General features: G+C 34.6%; 1 protein-coding gene across 1 annotated transcript in view; it reads right to left on the bottom strand.

The window, feature by feature from the left end:
• GAS2 (growth arrest specific 2) overlaps positions 1 to 17,538 on the bottom strand; it is a 95,694-nt gene that overhangs the window by 35,536 nt on the left and 42,620 nt on the right. Inside the window, exon 3 of the mRNA XM_015822146.1 lies at positions 13,192 to 13,333. Coding sequence (XP_015677632.1) covers positions 13,192 to 13,333 — 142 coding nt within the window. The remainder of the gene's footprint in view (positions 1 to 13,191; positions 13,334 to 17,538) is intronic.

Raw genomic sequence — 17,538 nt, 5'->3', positions numbered from 1 at the left:
ATTTACATAAATAAAGGAGGGAATTCGCAGAATAGAAATGCATACTTATTGTTTTGCATTTTGTAGAACTAGAATTACTGTTTCTATCTATGAAATGCCAGATTTTTTAGAAGTTAAATTACATTATTCTTATCCTCCTTATTATTATCTTCTTATGGCTTTGACAAAACATCAGGGACAATTGTAGTTACAAATAAAAATGCACTAAAGATGCATGTTATACAGGTATATTCATGAACATAATTACTTTCAGATGTATTTGCTCTTGGGTACACTATCAAAAAAAATCTGTACGATTCGCAGCAACAATTTTAGCTTGGTATATACAAAAATTAAGGATGTGCTATAAAAATATATAGTTTTGTACACTATGTAGAAAGTAGGATAATTAAAGGTAATAAATAATCCGGAAACCCAGTAAGGTTAATTAGGTCATGTCAATTAATGAAGACAAATGTAAATTAATTGTTAAGTTAGGAAACAGAAGATTGTTCATTACTAAGAAACTTCATTTAAAACACAACCAGCAAGGAAGAGTTTGCCTTCAGCTACAATGAGATATTCACTTTTTGCCTGAAATCTAGTGTGCAAAACTGGGTATTTTTAAATCCTTATTGAGAATTTCATTTGAAAGCCTTCCTTCATCTGATATACAATAGAAATGTTATTAACTTTTCTGAATATTGTTCACTTAGTTTCATGTGCTGAATTCTTTCTTCTGTCCAGTTTCCAACACTAATTAAAATCATCATGATCAATATGTTCTACTGACATTAGGCTGGAAAAAAAACATTGCAGACAGTCTATATCAGTTGCGGATGATTGAGTTTCTTAACTTTAAAGTAGCATTTTTATGAAATAACATAAATAAAAATGTACAGTAAATAAATCACAGTAAAAAACACAAAATTGTGAATAGTTCAAGCAAACTTTGTGAAAGACACGGACAGAATAAAAAAAAAGACTTATTCTGATGCAACTGTGAAGGAGAAGAATTAGTTAATTCATTTGCTGCTTTGGATAGCCGCCCTCTCAAAACAACTCAGACTGTCATGTTCCAAATTGCATTTTCAAAAATTACATTAAACATTTTAATTACATTAAAAATGTAATGCCAAAGCAAAAGATTTAGATTAATCAATCAATTTGGTCACCCAGTAAGAAATGGAATACACATCTACTCAGAAATGAGTTTCACCCTAGGTAGAACTTCCAAATGATATAATTTGAACCTTTGGACAGCAATACAATGAAGGAAACAACTGACAATTGAGAAAATGTCATCGCATCCTAATGATAAATGCACACCACACCCTTACAAATTTATAAGCCACCAACAGTGCATGCACTGTTGGCAAACGTGACCGTGTGTTTATTATTTGCAATTCTTATTTTTATTTTACAGTGCATTTTTAACCTCAGGTCTAGGATAAGGCGGCATGCAAAGTGGAATAACTAAGTAAGTGAATCTAGGCTCATTAGATTCAGTGTCACTCCCACAGGATAATTGCTGTATCAGTTTTTTAGTGGACCATCACATATGACTGGAAGTCATAATAGGTTGGAAAGAAATCACAGTTGCAAAAAACTGATAACTTATGATGTAGTTTTTATTCCAATGTTGTAAAGCTGAAAATGATACATCATAAGGGGGTGGCTTACTGGGTGGCTTTTTATTGTATTTGCAGATTGCAAATGAGGACCAGGTCCACTTATGTGGCAAAGGTCCTGCTGTGTGTTGCATCAAAATGAGTCAGAATCAATCACATTATGTATGCAATAGGTATGCATAAGTGTCACAAGAACTAGTGATGGAAGAAAAAAATATTGTAAAGCACTCCAAAAATAAATCACATTTATTAGCATGCTTAGCATAGCTAAAAAGCAAACCCTTTTCTTGCTCAGTAGATTCCTTGAAGAAAAAGGTGAAGGTTCATTGCCTCCAAATCCTATAACCATTAAACAACATAGGAAAGTCACACGTACTTGAAAATAGAGCATTGCATGTTTACACAGCAAGTACACACAGAACCATTGATTGTCAGTTAAAAAATACAATTGTATTTAACAAGAGCTTTTGGCAGTAGGTAGCAACCACCCACACAATACTCAGATTCCTCGTAGTTTGCAAAAAGAAAAAAAACCCAGTTTGAACCATAAAGAATAAGTGATGTATAAGAAATCAAGCTCTCTTTTTTTTGCTTTGCTTTTGCTTTGTTTTCTTGCACAACAATAACCAAGTTTTGCAATATTACAAAGTGGGAGTTCTGTAGGCTGATCTCTGATCCCCTATCCCCCATGTCAACAGGATTGATGATGAATGGGAAAAGATAGGGCATTTAAAACCAAACAACAATTGGCTACAAGGTAAAACTTTTCTAAGTTTTAGATCTGTAATAAAATATGTTCGACTCTGTTGTGTAAGAAGTGCCAACAGCAATTGAAAAAAAGGTTAGTGGTGTTTTGCAGACTGTTCCTCTTTGGTTTCCTTCATGACTACTTCTTAATCCCACTGATTACAATCCTTTCCTTGTCTAATGCATCATTCCTTTGCCTTTAAGGAAATGCCAGCAACTTGGTTCTTTGTTATACCTGTCAGATATTCAGTAGAAGAATTCTCATAATTTGTCAACAATTATGAGAGCTGGACCTAATGGAAAATGACTATATATCTAAAGAGACGGAATGCCCTATCACCACATTTAATCTATACATTTCATCTATCAAAGCATTTCAATCAGATCACCTAAGCTTCTGAAGACTACATAGGCAGCAGACACTTCTATTATAAAGAACAAATACTAGAGTAAAGCCCACACTGTGTAACAGCCAAAATATACCCCACATCAGTGGCTTTGAAATTATATGTTTTATATATGGATTTGATTTAATTTCATTTACTGCACAGCACATAGACAAATACAGCTACAGTGATATAATCTTCAGATTATTTTGAATAGGAACACATGGAATATATTCTACTGGGCAAGTGTCAATGTAACGCTGCCAGAGAAAAAGATAGGTGTCTCTCTGGAGTTAGTTTATGAAATAGAAAAAGAAAAACAATTGATGCAATTGCTTCCTACCCATTTAATTTTCTAAAGAAAGCTGCAACGTATGTGTGAAATAAACCTATAATCTTTCTCAGGTCTGTCATAGTGAAAGCCCAATGGCATGTTTTAACAAAGTGTTACACACAGAGGCAGACACACATATGGGGGGGGGGATGGAGGAAGTGTGTGTGTGTGTGTGCGCGCGCGCATGAGGTTGGAATCCAAAACTTGTGATTAGTTCCTTACTTCCTTCATTCTTCCCAAGATATCTCTGGAACTCACTTCAACCTTGCCTCAAGGTGCAATTCAAATTAAAATCAAACCAAATCAAACCAAACCAAACCATATATTTGCACATTCTGGATACAAGGGAAGAAGGGGGAATGTTCCTAGTTCCTCTCTGACCCCCACCTAACAACAAACTTTCTTGTGTGACCTGATAGTAATGTCATTTACAAACCCAAATAATGCCTCTAAGAATGAGTTGGCCAGAAAAACAAACTTTTGATGCAAACAATCTGAAAAGAAACAATTTGGAAAACAAGTGCAGGGCCCTGATTATTTAAACAATTCTACAATCTGCAATGAGATTATTTTAGTTGCATCTTTGGTCACAAAAGATCTTTTAAATAAAGTAATTTGTCTAATTGAAAGGATATGTGGCCAAACAGATCACATTCTATAAAAGTAACAGGCTGTGATCTGAACCAGCCACTCTGACTTAAGCAATTACAACAACTGCTTTTAATTTCTATGCATATGGCACATAAGGTAGAACCTGTCATAATTTCCTACCCCCGCATGAGTTACATTCACTTCATTTGAGTAGTGTTATGTGTGTTGTAGCATGTGTTATGACAGGAAAAGCACAACATACTTTCTAAATTGGGTCTGGCTAATATAAAGGTACAAAGATGTCAATCATAAGACAAAAGGGCCTTTTATACCTCTCTGTTCAGGCTTCACCTTAAATGGTGTATCAATGCACGTTAAGTAATCTCAACTTCTCAGCCCTTTTTTCTCTCTCCCTGAAATAAGCAGAATTATCCATAATTTCAATAAAACAAGCAAGAAGCCCATATTCAGAATCTATTATTTATCCCAAGGGGGGAATTAAGAAGCCAAGATGAGCAACAATGAGATATTAACATAAAACAGGCCAATGCCTTTTTTAAATTAAATTCGGACAGGACTGTTATAGTCATATTTGTTGCATGACCTTCTGCTTTGCAAGTACTTAACTGATGGAATGTGTGAATCTGCTTCTCTAATAATTGAGGCATACATTGAATATCATTCTCAGACAAGATAAGATAAGATAACCTTTATTGTAATTTTTTAATGTGGGCACAATGACACACATTAAAAATGAAATTTAGTTGCCCGCTCTCAAAGTGAACACATACATGACACACACCTAAACATACTATATACAACATATACATACTATATACAACATATGTATAGATTTAGACCCCAACATATACATAACATATGAAATATGAATATTTAACACAGAAAGAAAACAAAAGGGAGCAACAAATATTACCGCGTAATTGGCAATTTCTGACTTGAGAAATCTAGAACCCTGAGATTCAGTAAGTAGATCTAGATGCAATTAGTGGCCGGAGTTATGATGGAATCACTGGTCTACCCCAACAATGATACAGGTAGTCCTTGATTTACAACCACAATTGAGTCCAGTGTTTCCACTATTCAGCAAGGTGGTTGTTAAATGAGTTGTGCCTCATTTTACAAACTTTTTTTTTTTGCCATGGTTAAGCAAATCACTGCGGTTGTTAAGTAAATTACATGGTTGTTAGGCAAATCTGGCTTCTCCTTCCATTGACCTTGTTTGTTAGAAAACGGCTGTAAAGGTTGTAACGAAGAATAGAATAGAATAGAATAGAATAGAATAGAATAGAATAGAATAGAATAGAATAGAATAGAAGTGCTGGAAGGGACCTTGTAAGTCATCTAGTCCAACCCCCTGCCCAAACAGGAGACCCTATGCCATTTCTGACAGATAGCAGTCCAGTTTCTTCTTGAAAGCTTCCAGTGATGAAGCTTCCAACACCTCTGCAGGCAATCTGTTCCATTGGTTGATTGTTCTCACTGACAGAAAAGTTCTCCTTATTTCTAGGTGGAATCTCTCCTTGATCAGTTTCCAACCGTTATTCCTTGTCTTGGCCTTATGACACCAGGATGCTGCAACTAATGTAAATACATACTGGCTACTAAGCAACCACATTTTGATCATGTGACCATGAAGGCTGCTGCAACAGTTTTAAGTGCAAGAACCAGTTGTAAGTCACTTTTTTCAGTGCTGCTGTAACCGTGAGCAGTCACTAAACAAATGGATGTAAGTCAAGGGCTACTTGTATATTGTATAGATGGTGTCAGACTTTTCCTTGCCTATTCTAGAATAAAAGCCAGGCCGGCAGGGACTCTAGAATGAAGTGGTTTTGACAAGTAAATTTATTTTAAAAATAGTAAAAATGACATTAAATAAAAAAAATCTGGAAACTGCCAAGCATAGAATGCAAGCCCTATTTAAAATGAAGTAAAATTCAATTTTCGTCCTTCTTTTTCCTTCCTGTGCAGTGCACAGTTTATATAATATAATATTGTATTATATGACATCTTGGACTGTTTGTTTTCCGATCCTAACTGCTCTAGCACAAACCTGCATCTAACAGCAGGGATTCTAACCTCAATCTTTCAAATTCCCTGCATAAATATATAGTCATTTGAATCTATTAATACCCATATCTTGCAAGTGGTAAAGATTGACACAATGAGATAAATGATCAACATAATGGCAGCCCTAACGCCATGGCTTAATTATTGGAAACAAGAGCCTCTTACAAATCTACTGCAAAATCATTCAGAGATTTATCACTTAAGCTCCCCTTTCTTCCCTCCATTAGTTACTTTGGGACAAGGCTGTTGAAAAGAATTAGATTAATAAAGACAATATGGGAAATGAGACAGGAACTAAAAGAGGAATTAAAACAAGCATTTTCTATGCCATCTACACGCTTTTTTCATATTTCTTCATGAAAAGGCTGAGTTGCCTTGGCAACTGCCAGAGTGCTAGAGCCATAAAGTCACGAAGTTTTTCATAAATCATTGCAAACAACATGTTTTCAGTAATGTCACACAAGAACATATTTCATGGCATCACTGAATACTGTCTAGCATAATTTTTTAAAATTTTCCTCCAGCTAGTATTTGCACTGTAGATGGGAAATATATATAAGGAATATAAGCCATTCCTTCATTTAAATAAGCACCCGAAAGTAATCAAGTTATCTGTTTAATATATGTTTAGCAGGGAGTAAGGTAAAACAGAAGGGAACATCTTATTAAATTGTTCAGTTGCTAGATAATTAAATACATTTAAGAAAATGATTTTAGTCAGGTTTCTATCACTCAGATGTTAGCCAAGGAAATTGTTTGGTAAAGTAATATACTGAAAACTTTTCCTTTTTAGTTTTGTTCTTCGAAAGAACTAACTCAAGTACAGAAGATTCACTTTAGGTTTCATTCTACTATTATAAATTGAAGATGGAGTACTATACAAAACCCAAAACAACTGGGACTTTCTGTTACATAATTTCCAGATGGAGAATTTAATCTGTCAAAGGATATCAAGTTGCCATTGATTTATTTAGTCCTCTACTGAAAGGGTACTGAAAAGATGAAAAAAAAATAGCTGGAGAAAAGAACTTCATGTAATGAAATAGCTGATTGAAACCCAGCTATTTTTTTTTCTTATATCATCCTTCAATTCATATTTTCTCAGTAGCTTACATAAGAAAAGCAAAATATAAATGCAAAAATATAATTATAGTATATTAAAAACCAAATGTAGCATATACATCCAAGAAAGTGCAATTTGATGAAAAAATATCAGGAGCTTTTTAAAAAGTGGTTGATGCTGAAAGAGAACCAAAGTAGACATCACCAAGCAGGTAACCATTGTGTGACAAGTCATTTCAAGAAAAGGCACTTTGTCTGGGAGTTACCAAATTCACTTTAGGGGAGAGACCGTAATCAACAAACAGGAGAAGAAAATTCTTCACAGCAATTTTTTTTTCTGAAGAAGTGAAGAAAAAAATCCAAAATAATTATCTTGGGGGGAGGAGGGGAGGGAAAGTTTTCTGACAAAGATTGATTCACATCTACAAAAGGAAATATTTCAAAGGAATCCAAATAACAGAAGATTAAAAAAAAGTTCATAAGTTCTAGCACTGCATCATAAGAATTATGCATATAGCAACCGTGAATGCCGTTATAGTATTCGCCATATGCAGGAAATAAGTGAGGAGGGATAAGACAGAGGAAGAACTGGGCTCTTAAATGGGATTATCATAATAGTTATGATGACATCAACTTGTATTTTACGAATACATTATCAAAAGGACAAGACAGCGTTTTCTTCTGCAGATCCAGCTGATGTTTCATCTTAGGAACTTCCGAACCTGGTTAGAGTATTCAGGTGAGCAGATTTCAAATTGGCTATATGAGATGTGCAGATTGGCTCCATCTTTTCTCCCCTGATTTCCACAGATTTAGCTGGCATTCAAAAAAAAAATAGTAATTTGTAATTCTCCTGATAATGTGGTACCCTGTTTCATTAAGGAGCTAAACTCTATGGAGAAAGGGTTACACTCAAAGCAATGCAAGCTCATTTTCCCCTCAGAAACCCAGCTGAAGGTATGGAATTCAGGAAGAATAAAGGGCAGAAATGTACTTATATCTCCACTTTTCATCTACGTATATACTTGATAACTGGTTGCGTGAAAAGAGCAGATGTAAGATTTTTTTAAGCCCCACAGCCACTGTTATCTGGCTAGCAGTGGTTGAAGCCATTAAGATCTCTAACTTTTAAACAAAGAGCCTTTTGACTTTGCATTTTTAGTACACAAAAGAAGTGTTCAGGTATTGATTTAGTATGCAAAAAAGTGCTCAGTTTCAGCCATCACTAGTTTCAATAACAGTTTTATAGTTTCCTTATCCAATCTCTTCCAAATCCCTATGGAAGAGAAATAGATACTACATATACTTAATTCCATTTTGACAATATATTCTAAACACTATTGGCTATTTTATGTTATTTTTTGTAAGTCTTCCTAGAAAATATCTAAGGAATTAAATATTATCCTTCCTGCAGAGATGACTGAGCTGATATATAACTGAAAGAACAGATGTTCACTCTAAAACAGCTTCTTTTCTCCAAACAATCAGGATAAATGGTTTTCCTGGAATAGTTCTATAATAAGGTTTACTGATATATATATTTTTTAAAGTTTTATTATAGTTGTCTGGGTAAACCATCTATGACCAATTCTTGTATCTATCTTCTGAAGTTACTGGTACAAAGATTTGCATGCCAGCCTTAGTCATTGAGTAATCCCAGAAACTGATGGAAAGAAAGCAATAAAATAAATTACTTTGGACTATCATCATGCATAGCCTGTGGATACCTCTCTAATGTCATATTGAAAGATGGTATGCTAAAATGAAGGATGAGAGGAAGGGATTCTGTAAAGTCATAAAAATGTTTATACAGTACTATCATGGTCTGGTAAATGTATTTGTTTATTTCTGTAATTTTTCATAGCTCTCTCTCTTCTAGATGATTGCAGTAGAGTAGGAAGCCAATCATTAGAAGAAGTGAAATTAAGACTACTTTTAAGAAAATATCTTCAGTAACAGGAGTGGGACACACACTTCAAAAATCATGTTGATTTACCTTCTGGATATTTTAAAGAGTGAATTATCTGATGTTAGTTACATAGCTGCTAATCATGGCAACTATTTGCAATCAAAAGTAATATAATTTAGTATTTAGAATGGTCAGGAGAAGCAACTAATTGACTACTATGGGAAACAAGATAGTAGACAAGATAAGTTATCCAAGTAGCTTCTTCTTACAGTTTTTTTCTTTCTTTTTTAATTAAAATTAAGTGGATACTATCAATTAAAACTAAATGAACAATCACCTGAAGAGGTATTTGAAGCTTCAAATGCAAGTTAGTGAAAATAACTTTGTTGAATTCTTTATCTTGCTAATGAAGATTTCTGGGAAACTCAAAAATGTATCTGGCTTTGTAATACTTTGGTTCATTCTAAAGATTGATGATTTTATTATTTATAACTTTGGATTTAACTCTTTATAAGAACTTAACATAATTTCCAATGCTCTAAATCAGGGGTGTCAAACTCGCAACGTCATGTGACATATCGCGACATATCGTGACTTTTTTGCCATTGCCGGCAATGGGGTGGGCGCGGTTTCGCTATGATGCATTCGGCCCATGAGCCGGCAGTTTGACACCCCTGCTCTAAACTATCCAAGACAACTGTTTTGAAGGATGGCTTATACTTTTACAAACCTAGATTACCATTTTATCAGTTCGCAGGGTTTTTTCTTATGGAACAATAGGGCTAAATTTGCTATTTTATTAACATATCAGTGTGTTTAAAAACAATTTAACAGAACTACAGCTATCGATAGATATATATTATGTAATCAACAAGAGTAATGAAGAAAGCGAAGAAGACAATGCGAACAGAATATTCTCACATACAAAAATATAAGAAAAAGAAGTTCAATACAGAAGACAAACAGATCATTTGCAACTCAGATATAAGTTACACATATTCAAAAACCTTTTGAGCTGTGGAAAACAGAAGCCTCTTGATAATATTCCAGTTGATTCAATGGGCTCATCTTCTATCGCAACAGCTGAATTTCATTTCCAAACAAACAACTGGTTCTCTTCATCTCCTATTGAAATGCAATCCTGAGGCAAAAAAGTTGTCCTAAATTTTGTATCAAAAGAGATCTGTTGTACGAATGAAAAGGAGAACAAAATACTTCAAAGATGAGGATTTCACCTGAACTAGTGCCTTTGGGGTACAAATCTGATACAAGACAAGGTACAAGATATTATTACTTGATTCCTCTTCTTCTTTGAATGAAATGGCTAGGGGTAAATCAATGTAAGACAAGAGTACTTGCATCCTGTTATTTTCAAAATAGTTATATGTCATTTTTAAAATCACACGTTTAGTTGAATTCTAATTATGAATTTAAGGACACAAGCAAAATTAATTTGTATCTCCTGGGTATGTAAAAGAATTGGATTTTTACATGTTATTTTTTAACCAAAGAACAGATGACTTGAGCCAAACATCTACACTAATATAGTGATTTAAAGATTTATGTATAAAAATAAACAAACCAATTTTACATTTGCTGAAAAAGTGACTTAAAAAAAATTAAATTTCTCCAAGCCCTGAGGATGTTGTGCACAATCCATGTAGATATTTTTAGCAAAACCATAGATGTGATTTATCACTTTCCCAGACTAACACAAAGTCCTGGAATTGCCTTGTGGTCTGCTATTCAATAACTACCCAGGTCCAACACTGCTTAACTTTTCAAAATTAGTCAACTTTGGCTTTGTATTTTCATGTAGATTAATAGTAACTTCATTTGAAAAGCAACATGGTATTGGTATATTAGGTCTGATTTCCATCTCCTTCCTCCATAATCAAACATACCTAAGCTGCACTTGAAAAAAAATCAATTCAATGTGCATCAATCTTTCATGAAGTATATTTCAGGTAGCTATTAACTATGAAAACTGTGAATTTCTTAAGATGATTCAAGAATTAAGTTACAGGTATGAGGTGGGTTGGAAGGCAAAAAGGAACTTCAAAGTATCTGGAATCATGATGTTAGCTACTATCTGCAATTCTTTAAAGCAGTTTAGTATGTTCTCAGAGTTGCAGAAATACTTTTTACAGCTGCCATATAATCTTATAAAAGAAAAACAATGCTGGCAAGTACTATCCAGTGGTGCTAACTTCATCTTTGTCCTTAATGTTTGATCATTCATGATATAAACATGAAAAAAATCAAAATTTATATAGTTGGCAGAAGGAATTGCCAACTGAAAGATCCTGATATTTAATTTGGTATTGTATACATTTGTTTTTATTATTATTATAAAGATATCAAAATTAAATAATTACATATGCTCCATTCTTTCCTTTCTTATTTATTAAGAGATACTTTAAAAAGAATCATTTGAGGAAGCAAATGATTATTAGTTATTATGTTTAAGATCTTTTTCTGATTTGCCATTATTTTATATATGTTATTGAGGATTTACAAAACATTTTTGGCCAGTAAGCCAAATAATCAGAAAAAAAGCTGGAAGTAGCAGGGAGAATAGATTTAATCTTAGAATATTGATACTCACATACTACAAAGTTATAAGCATACAATTGAAGCCCAAACCAAACTGTGGGTCTGCTTTAGTTATTAAGATCTAAATGAGTGACTTTTGAAACTCAGTAATAAGTGCCATTCAAAAAAAACCTACATAGATCCGTAGATAAAGAATGTTATTAGTGATTAGAAAAAAATAATAGGATATAATAGAAAAATCCTGAGCATAATGAATTGTATAGTCTGAATTTTTGCTCACTTTCTTGAATATTTTTCACTGAGAAATGATCTAGGGGCTAAAACATTTAGGAGAAAAATATGATACAGATCTCCAGAATTCTACTACTATTAAATATATTTAAGTGGTTGCTTGTCTAAATGCTTCCCCAAATAATAAAAAAACCTATGCAGACAACAGGTAGATAAAGAGAAAACTGCCCTTTCTGAACAACAACAACAACAACAACAAAAAGAATAATAATTAGCAAAAAAAATCAGTAATACAATTATTTTGCCTGGACTGCCCCCAATCAATTCCCCGGAAAGAAAACCCCTGACTCCATAGATTTAGAGAAAAGGTGCTTTTACTGGGAAATATCTGAATGCAGTGAAAGTCAGGCAAGGTCTGAAGCGAGCGTGCGCAAAAATTACAAACTGAAAATCATCTCAGAGTCCACCCCCTCAGTAATCAGGCAGACAGAGTCCAATCATTGTCCAGTAAGATGTTTTGGGAACGTCTCCGGTCCAGGTGCTCTGTGCCTCTGTACATGCCACTCCCAGGACGGTTGGCCTTGAAGATGTGAGATAGCCGCCTTTGGCTTCTCTGTCTTCCATGTCCAATCCTCCCCAGTCATTCCTAGCATTTCACTATCCCACCTCCTGCTTGCTTCCCCTCCCAAATGCCCATTGTTCCCTCCCTCCCATTTCCATGGCAGCTGGCAGCAAGCTTGAAGGAAAGTGATGATGGCCAGGCTTGTCATATTTCCTATGTTTTGAAGTGATATAACAACTACATCATTCATTTTTTCTGGCCTGCATAGCAATCATACAATGTAATCAAGGTAATCGATGTATTAACCTCCCAAATGAATGAGTATCAACTTGACATCTAAGTAAAGATCCTTCCACATTCAATAGCTGCACCAACGTGAGATCAGTGCTGCACCTCAGCATTAAGGATTTGCAGAAGTCTTAGCAAAATGGGACGGTTGAGTTCTGAATGCTGATTCACAGTTGATTAGCTGTTGTTCCAGAGAAAACCATGTTTCCTTTAGAATTACAAGATGAAGTTTTCCGAGAGAAAGAACTTCTGCCTTGTCCCGTTTAGCTTTTCAGAGCTGCCCCACCTTTCCTAGATACCATCATGCCTTGCCACCAATTCCCATCCTCCAGAATATCTGAGGGACAACGACAGAAGTTACAGCAACATTTTAATTTTCTGTAATCTCCAAGTAGCCAGTTGCAGTGAATACTGGTCTATTCAGGAAGTGTACTTAACAAGAAATTAAAAATATCTGTTGTGAAGCTGTAAGCATCAAAATGGTGTGGAAGACTTATTCTGATTACAGTCTAAAATATAACAGAGCTGAATCAAGTTTTTTTTAACCCGTTTCTTGAAATGCCTTTATTTTCTTCGAAATTCTGAATTATTATTATGCACTTAAAAATAATGCACATTATTCCAAAAGTAAAGAAACTATAAATTATTGAATTCTGTAAAAAAATAAGGAGGAGGAATAATGACATGCCACTTCGATATAATTATTTTTTGAAACAGAACGTGACCTCACGATAGACTGATTAAATCCCATGGAAAATCATTAAAAACACATGTGGCATACAGTGCAATATGCTAAAAAGTGCCTCATGTTACTGGGTGATACATACCCAAGCCTTCAGATTCAAAGAGACAAGTATCATCCACTCCCACATCTCTGCACCAGGATAGGAAATTTGCTGTATTGTCCCGTGCAAAAAAAGATCCAGAGGGAGCATTGGCTTTGCAGGGAATTTTCCTCACTGGCATTTTCTGTAACACAAAGAGAAAAGTGGTTGTGAATGGTGACCCATCTTTGCATACAATGCAACTCATACAAAGACACAACTTGCGGGGGGGCTAGCTTAGTCCATGAAATGGTTCAAGAGTTGAACTTGACCGCCTAAAATGATATTTTACAGCTCTGTAAAAAGACTGAAATAGTTTGAAGCAATATAGAGCTAAAAGCATGAAAAGAAGGCAAACGTTTTATATCAAACTGAAGACAAGATCAAGGATGGAGATATGAGATAGTAACAATCTGGAACATTAGGACTCAGCAAAACAAATACCAGGTTCCTAGAAGCTTGTAGACAACTAACTTGCAGACAATTAAGTTATAGACAACAAAGGTAAGCAATCAGATATCAAATGACCAGCACAGGCACAGAATAATCTTGTCATGGCAAACCTGGCTATACAATGGAAAAGTTAACAAGACTGGACAAAGGAATAGAAACTAGAAACCATCTCAGAATGTTGTGAGGAAAGATGACATTTGTAATAATAAGTTTCACCAACAATCCAAGCCACCAGCAAAGACAAAACATATCACTGCAGTAAATGAAAACAGATGTTTTAATTGTGAAAATAAATATATATATATATATAACCTGAAAGAGAAGTTGACTCTTTTTTGCAACAGTGGGACAATTTGTGTATCAACTCATCCTCTCTGCCCTATCTCATCCACACTTTCTGTCATCTATATCAGAGGTTTTCAATCATCATCATTATTATTATTTGCTCATAATCCCCTTCTAAGTTTCATTTACTTCTGCGACTTCTCAAAATATAACATGCTGGAGGGACATTTGGCCCATACTAAAAACTACCAATCTATGCAAAGAATGGCGTTTTGCACAATTTGACTGTAATGTAGAGGCTATCTAAGTGGTTTTTTGCAACCCACCAAGTAGGAGATGCAGGCAATACAATGATTGATACGGACAGTCATGCATAAATGCATGCTTTGTATTCCCCCCCTTTCCCTCTCGTTCCCTCTCTCTCTGTACATTCTTGTTTCCCCTATAACAATAAATGTTGCATCATAGAGTAGTGCATATTTTCAAAGAGATGTTTTGCTTCTTTGAATATTCAAGCAAATTGCTTCATTGAAGCAGTTTCTTGAAGCAATTAAGTCACCTCCCTTCCCTTGAAAACAAAATGGCCATGTTATTTTGATTAGCTATGCTTTGACAAATAAACTTTTGACAAGTGCTTCAGAGAACATGGCACTCTTTTCTTCCAATACAGCTTGCCCAAGCTTTGGTGAGCCATCCTAGAGGATATATCACTCTACTTTATCCAGTGTGTTCTTCACAAAACCTGAGAAGGCTTCTAACCAAGTGTGGTTTCTGTGCAGAATCTTCTCCTGACTTTGGAAGTAGTACTCAGGAAGTTTCAGGACAACATTAAGTGCTTCATCAGAGCAAATTGTATTATACTTTTTTCAGTGAGGAAAACTACTTTGCCACTGTGGTAAAAAATATCTTTGATGAAGCAAATCTTAATTGTTCTGCACAGACCTCCTGTATCATATTTAGATTTTGGTCTTCTACCTGGTTTACCTCGATATGGTACCACAACCATCTTGCAGAGTGCTCCCTATCCTCTTAATTTGTTTCAGGAGTGTATCAATTAAAACTGTTTCCTTTTTTCCAGAACACATAACACAGCTCTCTTTTAAACAAATATTCACTGGCAAATTAAGTGACTAGCTATTATTATAACATAATTAATTTGTTATTCTTTACATCCAAAAATTGCCCATAACCCATATAATCCTATGCACGCTTTTCAAGTTCAACAATGTTTTCCACTGTATCTTCACACTGAGGTATACTTGGACTTTGACAGGTATGCCTGAGCCATTGGTCACAAAATTAAGCATGTTCAAGAGAAAAAGGTGGAGATGACTGGAATAAATTTAATTTAATAGTGAAAGTAAATTAATCATTCTTCCTAATTTTTTACTTCTGTCACATGAAAAATGGCAAATTTTGGAGAAACTCAGGCATGAATGTCTGCAGAGGAACACTGAGAAAAATTAAGATACATGTGTCATGACATCAAATCACTGCTATGACTTATGTCCTTTGTGAAATGAAATCGTAACTGACATGCCATAATTTTTCAAATCATGCATGTTTGTTTTAGATTCTACTGGAATGTTAACATCACACAAAAGATTTCAGCAGTAACGTAAGTCCACTCGCTCAAGTTGTGCACTCTTCTTATGGTTATTACTGTATCTAGGTTTGTTAATATTAGGCATGCATACTAAGTATAATATGAACATATGGATTCAAACCAATATGCATAATCTTCTATACAAAAACAAATCAAGTCTTCAAAAATCCCAAACCAGTACAATCCCTATAAATCACAGAACAACTATTCATATGTGGCTGGAGATTTAAAGTACATAGAGAATAAGCAAGCAAGCCAAGAGTTTGTCGAAATGACTACACATGCATTGTGACAATGCAAGCTTAATCCATGATGAACTTTTATCTGACGTTATTATGAAAAAAAAAAAAGGTTTGCATCATGATATTGTGATGTACATTTCAGCAATTGCTCCCTTTTAATCCCTCGTGGACACAAAAGAATGTTCGTAGGAATGTTTCTACAAATAGAAAAATGTGCACATTTATGTTGGTCACCAACATTACATGAATTTATTGGTGACAAGTTACATGTGTTCATATACAGATGCAATAATAATACATACACATTCAAAATTTTCTCATCTATGAGTAAGTTAGGCTAAAAATAAATGGTTATAATATTCTGATTCTCTATTAAAATGATTTATGGAGTATCTGCTTCTGTTCTGGAGCTGGTTATTAAATTCAGGATTGTGTTTAAGCCAAGTCCTGGGAAGTACAAATGATGTCTGCAAAACCTTCCAGCTTTGAGTCCAGACATAGTTGCATGTAGGGAAAAAAACCCAAACAAACAGCCTTAGACAATTCTTGGCAATATCACAAAAGAGTCATGGGGAAGGGAGAACACACAAGCAACACAGAACTGACTGGGTTACACTTAACTGTAATTACTGGAAAACTAACTGTATCTGATATACGATTCCAGTCAAGAAAATTATTTCAAGTAATTGAATCATTCTGGGAGCACAGAGGATTTTGCTATAAAGCCTCAAGCAATGTATTAACTCTGTTTAGGCCATTTGACTCAAAACTAGATTTCGAGATGTTATTTGCATTCCATATCATAGTGCTCAGGTCCACATATACTTAAGATAGCAAATTGGGAGGATCGCTCTCATTGGGATATTCTACAGGAGAAGCAACAGATTAATATTAAATGACAATCATAGCAGATGAAGTAGAAGCAACCAAAGAGAGAAGCAACCTAGAACTAAGAAGAAATTTCCTGACAGTGAGAACAATTAATCAGTGGAACAACCTGCCTCCAGAAGCGGTGAATGCTCCAACACTGGAAGTCTTTAAGAAGAGATTGGACAGCCATTTGTCTGAAGTGGTATAGGGTTCCTGCCTGAGCAGGGGACTGGACTAGATGACCTCCAAGGTCCCTTCCAACTTTATTATTATTATTATTATTATTATTATTATTATTATTATTATTATTATTATTATTATTATTATTATTATTATTATTATTATTATTATTATTATTATTATTATTAAATTACTACTACTACTACTACTACTACTACTACTACTACTACTACTACTACTATTACTGGGATGGAAAAGAATCCAAAAGCCAAGTATTTCCATTTTCCTACTAACTCCCATTCAGTTATTGGCTTTCTGCTTATCAGAATCATGGAAGCTATCAGGAGTAAAAGAAGACTAGATGTTTCTGGATAACCAAGTGTTTACCTTTTTTGTTTTAATTGATTAGGTACCATCAAGTTAATGTCAATTCTTAGCAACCACACAGATTTTCCACATGATGATTTGTAGCCTGGTCTTCAATGTATTTCAACACTGTACCAACCTCCACTATAAATAATAATAATAATAATAGTAAAGTTGGAAGGGACCTTGAAGGTCATCTAGTCCAACCCCCTGCTCAGGCAGGAAACCCTATACCATTTCGGACAAATGGCTGTCCAGTCTCTTCTTAAAAACTTTCAGTGTTGGAGCATTCACCGCTTCTGGAGGCAGGTTGTTCCACTGGTTAATTGTTCTCACTGTCAGGAAGTT

Source organism: Protobothrops mucrosquamatus, unplaced genomic scaffold (genome assembly GCF_001527695.2).
Source record: "Protobothrops mucrosquamatus isolate PMUCROS unplaced genomic scaffold, P.Mucros_1.0 scaffold1479, whole genome shotgun sequence".
Lineage (NCBI taxonomy): Eukaryota > Metazoa > Chordata > Lepidosauria > Squamata > Viperidae > Protobothrops > Protobothrops mucrosquamatus.
This window is presented reverse-complemented; position numbering and strand designations above follow the sequence as displayed.